Source organism: Ursus arctos, unplaced genomic scaffold (assembly GCF_023065955.2).
Source record: "Ursus arctos isolate Adak ecotype North America unplaced genomic scaffold, UrsArc2.0 scaffold_14, whole genome shotgun sequence".
NCBI classification, from domain to species: domain Eukaryota; kingdom Metazoa; phylum Chordata; class Mammalia; order Carnivora; family Ursidae; genus Ursus; species Ursus arctos.
The window spans coordinates 38,389,158-38,405,259 of record NW_026622808.1 but is presented as its reverse complement, the minus strand read 5'-3'; the positions used below and the strand labels follow the sequence as shown (position 1 = coordinate 38,405,259).

Genomic DNA, 16,102 nt, shown 5'->3' with positions numbered 1-16,102 from the left:
GTGGTGACTTTGGGAAGAAATGCTACATTCTAGAGCTTTAGTGGTGATTCTCCAGTGGCTGGTCCCTAGACATGTACACAGCATTCCAAGACCAGTCTTCTTTCAGCTGCTGGCAAATAAGAACAATGTTAATAAAATATGGGCAAAAGATTGTTTGTTTTATTATCCTGAGAAGAATTATCTTTTATTTTGGGACTCTGTTTTTCTGGCAATGTTTGCATTAATATGTTCTGTCTTTATGAAATGGTGATGGTAGTAGATGGTAGTGGTGGAATGAGAAATAATTTTAATATCTTTACTTGAAAAGAGCTAGACGTCACGTTGGTTCTCTTCTCTAAAGCCTGCAGTGTTTTTTTGTTTGTTTGTTTGTTTGTTTTTAATGTTTGTGGCCCAATGGAATAAGAAGGGCTAGAACTACTTCATGTTGAATTTAAATGATTTTTCTGCAAGTAAATAAGTCTTACGGAATTGTTCCATAGGTGACTTGTATCAGCAGCATGGACATATGTGAGTGCTTTTGTTTAGTCTTCTCATTGGCTACTTTCATAAAACTGTTGCTAATTATTATTCAGAAAATCAAAGCATAAATGAACAAACCTTATCTTTATCTCTTCTTCTGTCAAGGAAACTTTCAAAGTCTTGACAGAACTGTTCTTTGGAGAAGAGGCATGCAAAAAGTGAGCCTTCCAGCTTAAAACTGTAATTATGTTGTTTGTGTTTTACCTAAAGTTATATTTGTCATATTCCAGAAGTTCTTGGGTCTGCATCTGGCTTTAACCATTTTTGTCTCCTTGCTAACGCTGTTGATATTAATGCCAATTTTAATTTCTTGGCATCATGAGTGCATAAACATATCACACACAGATGTGATTTTGAATAAGGACTGAAACTGTAAATTAGGAAGCAAGATATTCACAGTGTTTCATCACATCAATTCACTCCAAAAAGTGACACAGTGGTACTGAAAAGGTCTTATATTGCTCATTTCAAACCTACCTCAGTAGCAAAATGCCATGCGTGCAGTGGATTTGCAGCCACGTTAGTCATTTTCTTTCCTCCGTTTCCATGCTGTGTTTGTATTGGGAGCACAGAGTAATGTAATTTAGTAAATTATGATTTGATGGCTGGGCAACAGCCCCAGTGTTGAACAGTATTTGGACTATGATTACTTGCTGGCTTTGTCACAGTTGACATTAATTATTGATGGAAGTTTCAGAAATAGCGCATGTGCCAGGAGCTTTTCACCGGAACGCAGGCTCCAGGCAGGAGGGATGCTAAAGAGGGTGGGGGAAGAGTCACCTGTGGCTTGTTTATGTCTGTGCACAGTGAGCCTGCACCCAGTGGGCTGTGTGGTACCTGTGTAAAGGTCATGGTATAACGGAAGGATGAACCGTCAGGCTTATTTCTATCGTGTTCCTCCCCAGGAATTGCACCGAAGGAGCCAACTTCAGCCGGAGCCAGCCAAGACGAAGGCTCTCCAGACTGTCATTGAAATGAAGGTAGGAGCTGTTCACATTTGTCAAAAACAGCTGTGCCTCCAGAGTTTGTTCTAACTTGATCGTGCCTAACATAAACACTTGAAATGAACCTTGTGTTTTTCTCTAGGCACCCTGGTGGGTGCTTTTCTTCTGGATCTTTTTGCCTTCTTGGGTACATTTAATTTATTGGCCCTTTAATTAGGATGTCTTTTCTAGGCAAAAGAATAAAGGGCTCAAGTATCCCTTGGCTGAAAGGAGCTGGGTTCATTTCCAGAGCATGGCCAATGCTTTCAACCCTAGGGGAGGTTTTGTGTGTGTTTAAAAAAGGAAATTTCTAAAGCTAGAATAATTTTTTTCCCCCTTTTCATTCACATTACAATGAAAAGACACTTAAGAAAAACTAAGACTTGGCAAAGAGAAGTTGCCTTATATGCAATAAAGTCGTTAAATAATTAAAATTATGCATTCAGCAAAATGCGCTTTTCAAAGAATAATACTTTCCCAGGACTTCAGTATTTTCTCATAACCAAGTCTGGAAGTAATAATAACTTATTAAATACTCATAAGGTATCTTAGTTAGCTGCGGAAGCATAGAGACATGTTATTTAAAAGAATCAAAGATCCTCATGGATAGATTTAGGGCATTTAAAGAATAATGAAATAAATGATGATGGCTGAGCCATGATGTATGATTAAGAAATAGATTTAAATGAAACCCAATTGCTTTGTCAGTATCTAGAAATGTAAATAAAAGTTTTTTTACTTTCAGTGTTTGCCAGAAGGAAGCAAATAGTGTTTATCTTAAGAGTAAATAATTCTTGATTTAAATTGTTTCATGAAGAAAAAAAATTCATGACAATGATGTTTGCAATCTGGTATTCCAGAGTTTAACATTTGAGAGTTTGCTGATCACCATTAGCCTACAAGAGAATTCTGTAGGTTGCTGATAGGATAGGATAATGATTTTTGTCTTTTTTATAGCACATGATTTTGAACTGTCTGCCAAAAAATTCCTAAGTCCTGGGGATAAAGAAACTAACACCAGTTATTGAATATTTGGCATGTACAGTTCTGACTTGGGATTTTTTTTTTTTTTTTTTTTGTCAATGACAGTGTCTTCATCCAAGTGAATTTTTGTGGAAATAATGTAGAGCATTTGCTTTTAAAACTCTGTGTCCCCCAAATGAGGTTATATGAGTTGAAACACTCATAATGCATTTGCAGCAAATTGGTTTGAAGAATATTGTCAAAGGAACCAAATGCCAATAAGATTGAATAATCCTTGCTAATCTTGCCTTATCAATTCATTTGGAATTTATGTAATTTAAACTTGTTTTGAAAAGAAACTTATCATTCTACACTTGTGGGGGAGTGTTTCATAACTGAGATTTCTTCCTTACTTTACACTGGAACCAAACTTGAAACTTGGTTAGGGCTTTTTCTTTCTTTTCTTTCTTTTTTTTTTAAAGAAAAGAAAAAAGACAAAAGATATTATTTTAAAGATTTTATTTTATTTTACTTTTTTGGAAAGAGTCTTTCTTCCGCCCACCTCCATGCCTACCACCCCAGTCTCTGGCACAGTTACTCATGGGAAAGACGATGTATATAAAATCTATTTCCAGACTATCCTTTCTTTTAAGAAAAAGAGTAAGAGTGAATTCCAGGAATCTTTGGAGAAACCAGGAATGACATCTCTTCCAGAGCAGTGGGCATTTTTCATGTAAAGATCTCTATTCAAAGACAATTAATAGCTTTTGGTGACTTTTAGAAGTAAAAAATCTGTTTACTTACGAGTGTTTCTAGTATCGTATGTTTTATAAGAAAACAAAAAAAATTAATAAATATACTCATTTAGGCTATCTATATGGGAAGGCATAAAACATGACTTTTAGGGCAAATTTCACATCCATATATTATCAGTAAATTGAGTCTGGAGTTTTTCTTTTGTGGATGCCAATGAACACATTTTTAGGACAAATGATGATCAATATACTTGTCAGGGAATTGAGCCTGGAGTTTTCCTGTTGTTTTTCGGATGTGTATTAATTTCCAAACCACTGCCTTCTGTTTTGTCAGTGGAGAAGTCTGGGTCCCATTAGCAGCTATACTCACCATGTAAAAATTGAGTTATGGAGGCAGATGGTAGAAGGTCATCTTTTCAGCTGTGTGTGTAGCTTGTGACAGAGGCTGTGACCTCATCCAATTTTGTACATTACATCCCTGCGAATTTGGAGGGAATATTAGAAACCTGTATTTTACAAACTTTAGGGTTGACTATCAAATATGACTGCCCCTTAAACCTGGTGGGTGGAACTTAAGACATCGTTGTGTTTTAACTTAAACACCTTTGGGTAAACATTGGTGTCATCTGTTGCCTTGACAAAATCTAAAGTTAAAAGGAACTTTCCTAGAGAAAATTTGACCTATAGTTTCAGGGAGATGACGTGAATTAGGGCTAAATTACCTCTACTAGTTCCTTGCTTCTGAGAGAAACTGAGGGTGAACTCTGACCCCTCATCTTCGCCACACATACACTTTGCATCAGCTTGAGAAAGTTGTTTATTGTGAAAATCTGTGAAATCTTGCCTGAATTCAAGTAGTTTTAGAAACTCGGTCTGGAGGTTTCAGCAGATCTCTACGTGCACCTCTCGGCTTGTACATTGTGAAAATACATCTCTGTGGGCAAGCATTGGAGAGGGCCATCTGCTGGCATCAAAGCGGGAGTAATTCTTTTGCAGCCCTCACATCTACTGCAGCCAATTGAGCCAGGGGGGTTAAGGTCATCTGAATGAAAATGAAAGGAAGTGAATGAAGTTATTTGTGATTTATCTTCTTGCAGGAAGCTCCAAGTTTTAATTTTGATCCTGATTTGCTCTGGCAGGTATGTTCCAGGTTTGCACTAGAACATGGTGTGTATTTCTCACAGAAATGAGTTTTCTTGTAGATGGTGCAATGCTCCTCCTTTTCTTGCTTTTGTGTCTAAAGATTCTTTACTAAGCTCCTCTTTCCTGCTTTTATGGAGTTCTGTCAATAAAAATGGTAGTTAAAAAGCTTTTTCCCTCTTTATTTTTTTTTTTTTACTGTTAATTCCTTTGAAAGAATGTTTTAACCTACTTTTATTATAAATTTGACATGACATAAAGATGATGTCCAAAGGTTTCACTTTCTGAGTTTCATTGATAAAGCTGTACTCAGTTTCTTTTTAAGAAAATGAATTACAGTAACAACAGTACTTGTCAGATAATCTTAAAATTGTTTTCTTTGTTAGTTAAATCTTCCAAGTGAAAGAAACTCTAATTCAAAATGGCTAAGGCCGAAAGGAAATTTATTGGCTCACTCAACTGGATAGAAATGGTATTGCTTCAGGCACAGCTTGATCCAGGGGCTCAAAGGATGTTAATGATCCCACTTTCTCTCATTGGCTTCTTTCACGTAAACTCTTATTTTCAGACAGCCCTTGTCTGCGCATCTGAGCAAGATGGCTATAACAGCTCTAATAATCACAAAAGGAAGGGATAGGAAGAAAGTTGTGTTTTAAGGAAATGCAAAAAAGAAACCAAACCCAGAATAATGATAATTACTGGGATGGTGTGTAAACTTCACTCTAAAATTAACAGCCCAGGCTAAACAGGAAATACACAAAGTTTCCTAGTTCTCATTTGCTTAATAAATTAAATGGCACTCATTCATCAAGAAAAACAAACTTTATGCTAGCACTAACTTCAGCAGAATTTATCAAATGGGACCTAAGTGAGTGCTGTAAGGGATTTAGTAAAAGTTGCAGAAAATATATTTGATCTGGCGAATTTATTATCTAAAGTGGATTAAGAAGCTAGGAGCATAATGTCACTAGGTGACAGTATTTCTGTGGTAACTAAAGTGAGAATTGTGGGTGTTTAGCTTTCTAGTCACATTACCAGCCAGGCAATTGTGTATCATAAGTGGTTCTTCTTCAGTAACATTTGTTCCCACCAGGCTTTTCTATGGAAAATGAGCATTGAGCAATTCAACATTGCGCTTGACTAAGTTGCTGATTTGTAGTTGTGTTGTTGATCAAAGAATATGACTTGGCATTCAGGTGCTAAACTCCAGTGGCAAGGTTGATCTTTTGTTATTAAAACTAAAGACCAAGCCTTGTCTTTTTTTTTTTTTTAATTTTTTATTATGTTATGTTAGTCACCATACAGTACATCATTAGTTTTTGATGTAGTGTTCCATGATTCCTTGTTTTCATATAACACCCAGTGCTCCATGCAATACGTGCCCTCCTTAATACCCATCACTGGGCTAGCCCATCTCCCCACCCCCTCTGAAACCCTCAGTTTGTTTCCCAGAGTCCATAGTCTCTCATGGTTCATTCCCCCTTCTGTTTACCCCCTCTTCATTTTTCCCTTCCTTTTACCGATCTCCCTGCTATTCTTTATGTTCTACAAATAAGTGAAACCATATGATAATTGTCTTTCTCTGCTTGACTTATTTCACTTAGCATAACCTCCTCCAGTGCCATCCATGTTGCTGCAAATGTTGGGTAATCGTTCTTTCCAATGGCTGAGTGATATTCCATTGTATATATGGACCACATCTTCTTTATCCATTCGTCTGTTGAAGGGCATCTTGGCTCCTTCCAGAGTTTAGCTATTGTGGACAATGCAGCTATGAACATTGGGGTGCATATGGCCCTTCTCTTCACTACGTCTGTATCTTTGGGGTAAATATCCAGTAGTACAATTGGGTAGCTCTATTTTTAACTTCTTGAGGGACCTCCATACTGTTTTCCAAAGTGGCTGTACCAACTTGCATTCCCACCAATAGTGTAAGAGGGATCCCCTTTCTCCACATCCTCTCCAACATTTGTTGTTTCTTGCCTTGTCAATTTTTGCCATTCTAACTGGCATAAGGTGGTATCTCAATGTGGTTTTGATTTGAATTTCCCTGATGGCTAATGATTTTGAATATTTTTTCATGTGTCTGTTAGCCATTTGTATGTCTTCGTTGGAAAAGTGTCTGTTTATATCTTCTGCCCATTTTTTGATTTGATTATTTGTTTCCCATGTATTGAGTTTGAGAAGTTCTTTATAGATCTTGGATAGCAGCCTTTTTTCTGTAGTGTCATTTGCAGATATCTTCTCCCATTCTGTGGGTTGCCTCTTTGTTTTGTTGACTGTTTCCTTTGCTGTGCAGAAACTTCTTATCTTGATGAAGTCCCACAAGTTCATTTTTTCTTTTGTTTCTCTTGCCTTTGAAGACGTGTTGTAAAAGAAGTTGCTGTGGCTGATGTCGAAGAGGTTACAGCCTATGCCCAAGTCTTGTCTTACTGCTCAGGCAGATGACTGCTGTTCTGCATGGAGTGGAGCTGAGCTGCGGTTGGGTTAAAAGATATGCTGATTATTTGGTCAAATTCAGCCACTAGACATGGAGGGGATGCAAAGTGGCAACTTTTCCCAAGGTCACACACCTAGGAAAGGAGTGATTTCAAGTTCAAACCTAGGCCATTGAATGCATCCCAATTCCCAGTTCAAACTTCATTTGAGTACTGGGATCTAGTCAAGAATACCACTTTGTGGCTGAAATGTTTTCTTTGGCTCTAAGGCCTCCCTATGTTTATTTCTTCCATTTTCTGAACTCTTACCTGTTTAAGTCTAAACCCTGCACTCTACTTAGAATGTTTTCTTCTCTTAGGATGAGATGTTCATAGAATATTTGTTTCAAGTCTAGTTTTTCTAGCCAAGCCATTATGATGGCTTTTAGACCTTAAAACTATGCCCCACTCTGCTTGTGGCTGTTAAAAAGAATAAGAGCAGTAGCAAAAAAAAAAATACCACCTTGCACCATTGGTGACAGCCCACAGCCTGAATACCACTAACCACACATGGGAAGCCAGATGCAGGGACCTAACATATAATAACCTGTGAGTAGGCATGATTAGCTCCATTTCACAGATGAGGAAGTTGTGTTTTAGGGAGGATAGGCAGCCTGCTAAGGTCCTACATCTAGACAGTTGGCAACTGAGTTCTGTATGCTTTTACTGAAGACATACCATAGGTTCAACTGGTTTTTCTTTCAAAAACTTATTTTGGAAATTATGCACTGGAATTTGTATCATAGAACAGGTTGAGGCAGCTGTTGGGAGCTGGAGAGGTCTCTGGTATTTTTGGGAAAGTGTTATGTGCTTTGTGCTACAAGGTAAGAGGCATCCTTTTTACATGTAAGTGTTATCAGCCCTCCAAATAGGGCTCCAAATATGTACTCTACTGCCAACGTATGCCCTCTATTTCCCTCCTGAGTTTTAAGTCTTGCACTGAAGTCTTTATAACAGTTGGAGCATAATTCATTCATACTTGCAAAGCCCTGTGTTTTTGATTTGTGCTATCCATTTACGATACCAGAAATTATCCTTTAGCTTATTTTTTTCTTGAGAAATTTCTTCATCGTCTCATCTTTCAACTTAAAAAAAAAAGTTTGTCCCATTTAACTATTTTCCTTAAATAAGGGGAAAAAATGTGGGTTTTAAGTGATAGCCAGAAAAAGCAAAATGTCAAGTTAAATGTTAGCTCTGGATGATATATAGTTGTTATTTGGAAGCAAGGAAGACTTAAAAAAAAAAGATGAGACTTCTTTCCTTTTTTTGCCCAAACTGTTCTTATGATGTGTTTGAATATTTGAGTTGCCAGTCAATAATTCCTGCTACGAACAGGTTTAGTTTGTGTGAATTTAATTCCTGAAGTTGAATCACAAACACCTGTGTGGACTGAGGAGCTATTTTGTGCACAGCACCATGGTAGACCTTTCAGAAAAACTGAGCACTCAGTTTTTAAGGGGCTAATGGAAGGAAGTACATAAGCTGGGATCTAAGAATGGCAAACTGGACTGCAGGGACTCAGAGGATATCAAATGAGAGAGGGGCAGGGAATGATTCCTAAAGGAGGTAGCATTTGAGGGGGGCCTTGAAAAGCTGGCATGATTTTAATAAAGGGGAGAGGGATGATTTATAAACAGCAGGAACTGTAGGAGCAAAGGCAAGGAGGCTGGAAAGTATGAAGAGTATCTGGGGAAGAGCAAGTCATTCAGTTTGATTAAGAGAAGACTTCTTAAGTTCAAAAAATAATAGAAGATCAAATAAAACCATAAGAAAGTGGGAGAAAAGAAATAATAAAAAAGCTGAAATCAATGAAATAGAAATAAAACATATACTGGAAGGGAATACCAAAGCCAAACACTGATTCTTTGAAGAGTTTAACAAAAATGACAAATCCTGGTTAGAATTATTGGGAAAAATAGCCAATATCAGGATTGAACAGGTATATCACTGTCAATCTTATTGACATTAAAAATATGAGGGAATTTTATTAACATTATCATAATAAAGTTGAAATTTTAGATAAGTTCTTTTAAAAATACAACTTGTCAAAACTGCATGGGAAGAAATAGAATATCTGAGTAGTCCTAAATATTAAAGAAAACGATTCTGTATTTAAAATCTTACCACCAAAAAAGCAACCCTCAAATCCAAAAACCAAACCAAAGAAAAAAACCTGCAGGCCCAGATGGCTTCTTCAGTGAATTTTACTAAATATTTGAAGAAAAAATTATCATTAGTCATACAGAAACTATTCCAGAGAACAGAAAAAGAGGGAACACTTCCCATCTTATGAGGCTAATGTAACCTTGATATTAGTACCCAACAAAGTCATTACATGAAAGGAAAATTACAATCAATCTCTTTCATAAATGTTTATGCAAAATATCCTACAGAACTGAAAATCAAATGACATGACCAAGTTGCGTTTATTCCAAGTGTGCAAGGTTGGACTAATATTTGGATATCAATCAATGTTATTTACTACATTAATAAGATAAAGTTGAAACATAAATGTAATTTCAATAAATGCAGAAAAAACATTTGATAAATGCAACATCCATCCATGTAAAAAAGAAAAAAATGCTTTTTTGCAAACTCAGATTAGGAGAGGATTTTCTTAATTTAATAAGAAGCAGCTATAAGAAAACTACAATCAACATCATATTTACTGGTAAAATGTTGAAAGCTTTCCTTATGTTATAAAAAATAAGACAAAATTGCCTATTACTGTCATTTCTTGTCCATAATGTTCTGGACATCCTAGGTATAAGAATTATAAAGAAAGAAATAAAAGCACTTTTATTCAGAGGCACCAATATTGTGTGTGTAAAAAATCTCATGAATTCATATATAAACAATTAGATTAATAAACAAATTTAGCCAGATAGCTAGTCAGTATTTAAAAAATGAATCATATTTCTACATGCCAGTTACAGTTACAAAATGAAATTTTGAAAACAATATCATTTACGATGGCATTAAAAAACCCCAAATATCTAGAAGCAAATCTAACAATGGTGGTACAAGACCCAATTTAAATAGAAGATTCAAAACATAATTAAGTGTGGAATAACCAGAACCTTGAAAAAAGTGAAATAGCTATCAACAATGGAGTGGATAAATAGTGAAATATTCATGCAATGAAATGCTATATGGCAATGAGAAGGACCAAACTATTGCTTCATATAACAACATAATTTAATACCCCCAAAAGAACAAAAGAATCCAGACACAAAAGAACACATACAATATGATTCTGTTTATATGCGTGTATTCCAAAATAGGCAGAAATAATGAATAGTGTTAGATGTCTGGATAGTGGATAATTTGGAGGAGTGTGGGGTTATTTAGACTGGGTGGGGGCATGAAGGAAGCTTCTGGAGTACAAGTAGTATTCTATTTCATGATTTGGTTTGCTTGTGTCCAGGTGTGTTTACTTTGTCATAATTCATCATGCTGAAAACCTATGATTCAGCTAATTTCTTATGTATAATATACTTTAAGTAAAAAGTTCATTTAAAAATAAAGGAAGAAAAACTCACCAGTAAAAAAAACAAATAATCTGATTAAAAATGGAGCAAAGGATTTGAATAAGCATTTTTCCAATGAAAACGCACAAATGACCAAGAAGGACATGAAAAGATGTTCCAACAGGAAATGCAAATCCAACCCTCAATTAAATACAACTTATCCCGCGCTAGGATGGCTAAAATAATAAAAAAAAGACAGGTAGTAACTAACAAGGGTTGGGGAAGATGTGGAAAAACCATACTCTCATATTGATGGTGGGAATATAAAATCAATCAGCCCATTTTGGAAAACTATTTGGCAGTTCTTCAAAATGTTAAACGTAAGGTTACTGTATGACTCAGCGATTCTCCTCCTAGGTGTACATCCAACCAAACTGAAAACATACATAAAAACCTGTACACAAATGCTCATACACCATTATTAATAATAGCCAAAAAGAAGTCCAGATGTCCATTATCCTATATGAATAAACAGAATATGGTATACCCACATGGTGGAATGTTATTTAGCCATGAAAAGAAATGAAGTACAGATACATGCTATAACCTGGGTGAACCTTGAAAACATTATGCTAAATGATTCCATTTATATGAGATGTCCAATATAGATATGTCCTTAGAAATAGCAAGTAAATTAGTGGTTGTTAGGAGATGGGGAAGATGAGAAAGAAAGACTGCTAATGGGTGGTGAAAATACAGTGGAATTAGATAGTGGTGTTGTTGCATAAACCACTGAATAGCACACTTTAAAAGGATAAGTTTTATGGCACATGTACTGTATATCGGTAAAGCTGTTATTCAAAAATAAAGATATTTCAAAGGAAAGGATCAATAACTTTGATTACTTAAAAACTAAAAATATAGACAGAATTATAACTAATCAGGAGATATATTTCTAAGGTTTATAGTAGTTGGAGACTTAATATTCTTAATATACAAAGAAGGTATATTTATCAGTGTAGAATAAAAGCTTGGAGAAAAATGTACCAAAATGTTGACACTAATTCTGAATGAGTTGATTATAAAGGATTTTTTCCTCTTTTTTTTCCCTCTCCAAATTTTTATGTTTTCAGTAATGTGCATTCATTACACAGGAATGATCAGGAATTATTAGGAAAAACAACAGTAAGTTCATTAAAAAAAGCTTAAAGCTGCACAGTTCTTCTATCCTGATTTTCTTTGGCTGAAGAGAGAAGGTTCCAAAGAGGAGAAGTTTAGATTATGGAAATTGATAATTTGGCTCTGCTGCTTACTGCTTCTCTGACTCCGAATTTCCCATCTGTGAAATGGGACCATGATACCAGCCTGCATAGGGTTGTGGAGAATATTAAAATGAAGTAAGGCATGGGAAAATCCTGGTATATAATAAGTGCCCAAAGAATTTTTTTCTTCTCTATCCATTCCCTTTCAGTCTGGAAATTGAGTTTTACCTATAAAAAAGATGGTATCTTTAAACAAGGATAGAGAAGGAATTCAACAAGTTTACTTCAGGCAGAGTCTTAGCTCAGAATACATATACAGCTGGCATATGGAAAGACTTTAAAAGCATCTTTGAAAGGAGAAACCAGTAGAGAAAAAAATAGCAATTCCCAGTAGGGCTGTGGCATAATAAATGACCTAGGGACCTGGCTTTCCGGCTGTTGGGCCTTTGGCAAGTCACTTGTCTTTTCTGGCTCTCACTATTCTTATTTGGCAAATGAAGAGATTGGACCAAGAGTCCTGCTTTAAAAATTCTACCAAGTCTTGAGGCTTGGTGACTGGCAATTTGGAGTCTCAAAGGGCCTGCCTGGGGAGTCTGAATTGACATGACATTCTTGCAAAGTTTAAATCTTTGCTTTGTTTGCTCCATTTTGGCCAGCCCTTACCCAGGCCAGCAGCGCCTGCATTCTCCCTTGTTGGTGCTCAGGTTCCCAGCCTATTGTTTATTTAGGGATTGCAATTTCCTTATTGGCGTGCGCCTCCGCCAGCAGGGTTGAGAAGTCAACCACAGGCCTCATGTGAACTTCCCCTTTCAAGTTTCAGTAATGACAGTGTACCGGCCGTCACATGCCTCATCCCTAAGGCATGGTCCAGTTTCCACATCCATCAGGCCGTGCTGGTGACTTGGGGTGGCCTGAATTCCTCTGCCGCCTGTTGCTTTTTCCATGAGACAAACTGGTTGAACATAGAAAGATTTGTGGTATGTTTTGGAGATCCTAAGAATGAAGCCCCAAACCAGGACTGTTGAAGGCATCGTGGGGACGGTTAAAAAGGAATGGGAAGAGCAAGTTCAGGTTGCTAGAGGCCAGTGAAGAGAGCTTCGTAACCCAATCTTTTCCTAAAGAGTGTTGGAAGAGAATAGAGGTATTGGATGTCCATCTTTTCCTTACTCCTTGAAATGCAGTCACTGTTTTGCAAAGTAGTATTTCTCTGGATCTCTGGGAATTCAAGCTCTCTTTGCGTTTATGAGTATGTGAAAGATGACTTTGAACCAGCCTTAGGGAGAGCAGGGCTGCACACAGCACACACTGAGGGGCTACGCTCTCATCTGGAAGCAGTTTCTGAAATTTCTTCCTCCCTATCCTCTCTCCCCAACCTCTTCACTATTTTCTTTTGACCTTGCTCTGTGATCTTTAAAGGCTAATCGTACTGTGTGGAAGAAAGGATCAAAATAGCCCAGCTTCTAGGTGGCACACCTTATCTGAAGTCAGTTCTCCTGAGGTTTTCCTGGAGACAGCAAGGTCCCACTGCATGGTTTCCTCTCTGCTATATGTGGAGGGAAGCGTTCCAGTGTATTAAAGGTGTTAAAAAGTGCCTGAAGAGGACAATGTAGGTGATACAAACAAACTTTATCTAGCACATCATGAAGCTAGAAGTTCTCCATATGGAGAACTGGAAAATGGGGTGGGAGGAAGGAAGCTTTTATAGGATAAAGAATAAAGAACAAGGAAGAAAAAAAAGTAGAAGATATCTGATTGGCTGGGACCACATAGTAAAACTCATTTAAGGTGAGAAGGAACAAGGAAATTAGAACTCGGAGTTGGCTTGGCATGTGGGGATTGGCTGACTGGATACACTGCATTTCTGGTCAAGTGGAGCATTTACAGGGATGTGAAAGTTATCTAAGTATTGGTTTGCTGACAAGGAACCCCAAGCAGAAGTTGAGCCATCTTGAACCTAGAAAGTTATTTCAACAAAGGGAAGATCTTTGGCAAGTTAATTACCTTCTATAGGTCTCCTGACCTATAAAATGAGTAAAATAAGTACTTAATTCACAGGGTTATAGGGAAGATTAAATGAGATTTTCTAGCACAGTGTTTGCATTAGTAATCAGTACACATTAGCTGTTGTTATTATTAACTGCATTTTTAATGATGGAATGGAGAAACATTGCTTCTGTCCTGTACTATTCTTTCTATATATTCAGATAATACAAATATATTTATATCTTCAACATAAATGAGGAAGAAAACATAGGTCTAAAAAAGAAATCTTTTAATGTGGCGTTGGTCCCCTCTGAGAAGTTTATAAATAAATACAAATTTTTGTGTCACCTCTATCCTGAAAGGGAATGTCCTTGGGTGACACCAAGTCATTGGTACTTTTTATCCACTCCCGAGATGAATCTGATGCACCTAGTCCACAGACTGGCCCTGGGGAGCCTCTTCATTAGTGTGTTTCACAGGCACATGGAAATGATTTTGGATTAACCAGTACTCCCTTCCATGCATCGGGAATGTAGAAAGCTATCAGTATTAATTGAAGCAACTTTCTATGAAGGGCCAATAGTCAGCTGAGAGGCACAAGTGCAACTACACTGGTTGTTAAAATATTGAAATACTTCTGTGGTTATCTCAGATCCCCAGACTACCCCCCCCCAAAGAGATAGCCCCTGGCCTTTCAGAGACTTCCCAGATCTGGTTCCATTGCTCTAGGAGGTGTCTGTTCTGGTTGGTTCTTGTTCAATGCTGTACTGGTTGTTGAGTGACTCAGCAATCACCCTGATTCTATGGAATTTAAAGTCTGCTCAAACCTTTTCTGACTCTCTTTCTTGAAACTTCACTCTCTTATTTTTTGTGACTTTTTCATGATTTCCATCAGTTTTGCACCTCTTCCTTTTGATTCCTGTGCTGTTTTCTCTATACTATTTCTTAACCATGTCTGAGAATTCCTTCACCACTAGGCTGATGATCTTTCATCTCTACTGTCTCAACTCCCATTTTGGCTTCCATTTTTATTATTAGCTTCCCAAAGGGCATCTTGTTGCCTTCTTTTTACCAGCTTATAAATGACTCCCAGTCATACCCAGATGCAAACTCCTAGCTTGATTCTGAAGAGTGCTTATCATTTCAGCCCCTTCTTCTTTTTCGACTCCTCTGCAACAAAAAGTGATCTATACTTTTTAATTAGTCCTGTCTTCTTACTCCTCTTTGTACATAATTCATGCTTGTTATCTTATTCTTTCAATTTATATTAATTAAATATTATGTGCTGGACACCATGCTGAGTACTCTTGACTTTGCATGTGTTATTCTGGCTGGAAAGAATTTCATCTTCCTTATGATAAACTTATTCTTATCCATCTTCAGACCCTATTTTAGGCTCCTGTGCTTTCTGGAGATTTGTTGATTCTTCAATGATGGTCTTACCCATTTCTGACCTCCCTTTGTAGATTTGTAGAATATTGTATCTAATTGTATTTTGGTATTACCTTTCATACTATCACTTTTGTGGTATACTTTTCTGGTTGCAAGTGGCTGAAACCCTGCTATTGTATTTTGGTATTCTAGGGGAGTAGATGGTTCAGATATAGCTGTACCTAGCTGTTCAAATGATGTTATAAGGGCCCAATCATTCAGGCAGATTCTTTTTTTTTTTTTTTAAAGATTTTATTTATTTATTTGACAGAGAGAGACAGCCAGAGAGAGAGAGAACACAAGCAGGGGGAGTAGGAGAGGAAGAAGCAGGCTCCTAGCAGAGAAGCCTGATGTGGGGCTCGATCCCAGAATGCTGGGATCACTCCCTGAGCCAAAGGCAGACGCTTAACGACTGAGCCACCCAGGCGCCCCCATTCAGGCAGATTCTTAATCATGGTATCAAAGAAGGCAGTAACCAGCCACAGGCCCATATTTTTCTTATCATTCATAATCTCAGAAAAGGAGAAACATAGGCTCAGAAAAGGAGAGGCCTCTGAATTTATGTTAGTCCCCTAAAAGAACTCTAATTGGCCTTAGTGGCATAATGAGGTCACTGCAGATCAGTCCACATCCAGAGAATCCATGGTACTTGCCACATGAAAACACCACTAAAACCACAGGGAACTGGGGAGATGTAGTTCCCAAAAAGAAAAGAAGCTTAGCAGACAGATAAAAAAAGTAATTGATAAATGTTACAGCTAGAAATGGAAGAAGGTAATCTTTGTAGAGCATCCATTGTATGTTGGCTGTTATTCTGGAAGGTGTACATATTCTCACTCATGTAATTCTTTTTTTTTTTTCTAAGATTTTATTTATTTATTTGACAGAGATAGAGACAGCCAGAGAGAGAGGGAACACAAGCAGGGGGAGTGGGAGAGGAAGAAGCAGGCTCATAGCGGAGGAGCCTGATGTGGGGCTCGATCCCATAACGCCAGGATCACGCCCTGAGCTGAAGGCAGACGCTTAACCGCTGTGCCACCCAGGCGCCCCTCACTCATGTAATTCTTATAACAACCTTAGGTTATAGGATTAGTGACCTTAGGAACATGTTCACAAAAT

The 16,102-nt window shown here is 37.3% G+C and overlaps 1 protein-coding gene across 1 annotated transcript in view; it reads left to right on the top strand.

Moving 5' to 3' along the window:
* ERC2 (ELKS/RAB6-interacting/CAST family member 2) overlaps positions 1–16,102 on the top strand; it is a 791,328-nt gene that overhangs the window by 262,678 nt on the left and 512,548 nt on the right. The window contains exon 4 of the mRNA XM_044384924.2: positions 1,425–1,499. Coding sequence (XP_044240859.1) covers positions 1,425–1,499 — 75 coding nt within the window. The remainder of the gene's footprint in view (positions 1–1,424; positions 1,500–16,102) is intronic.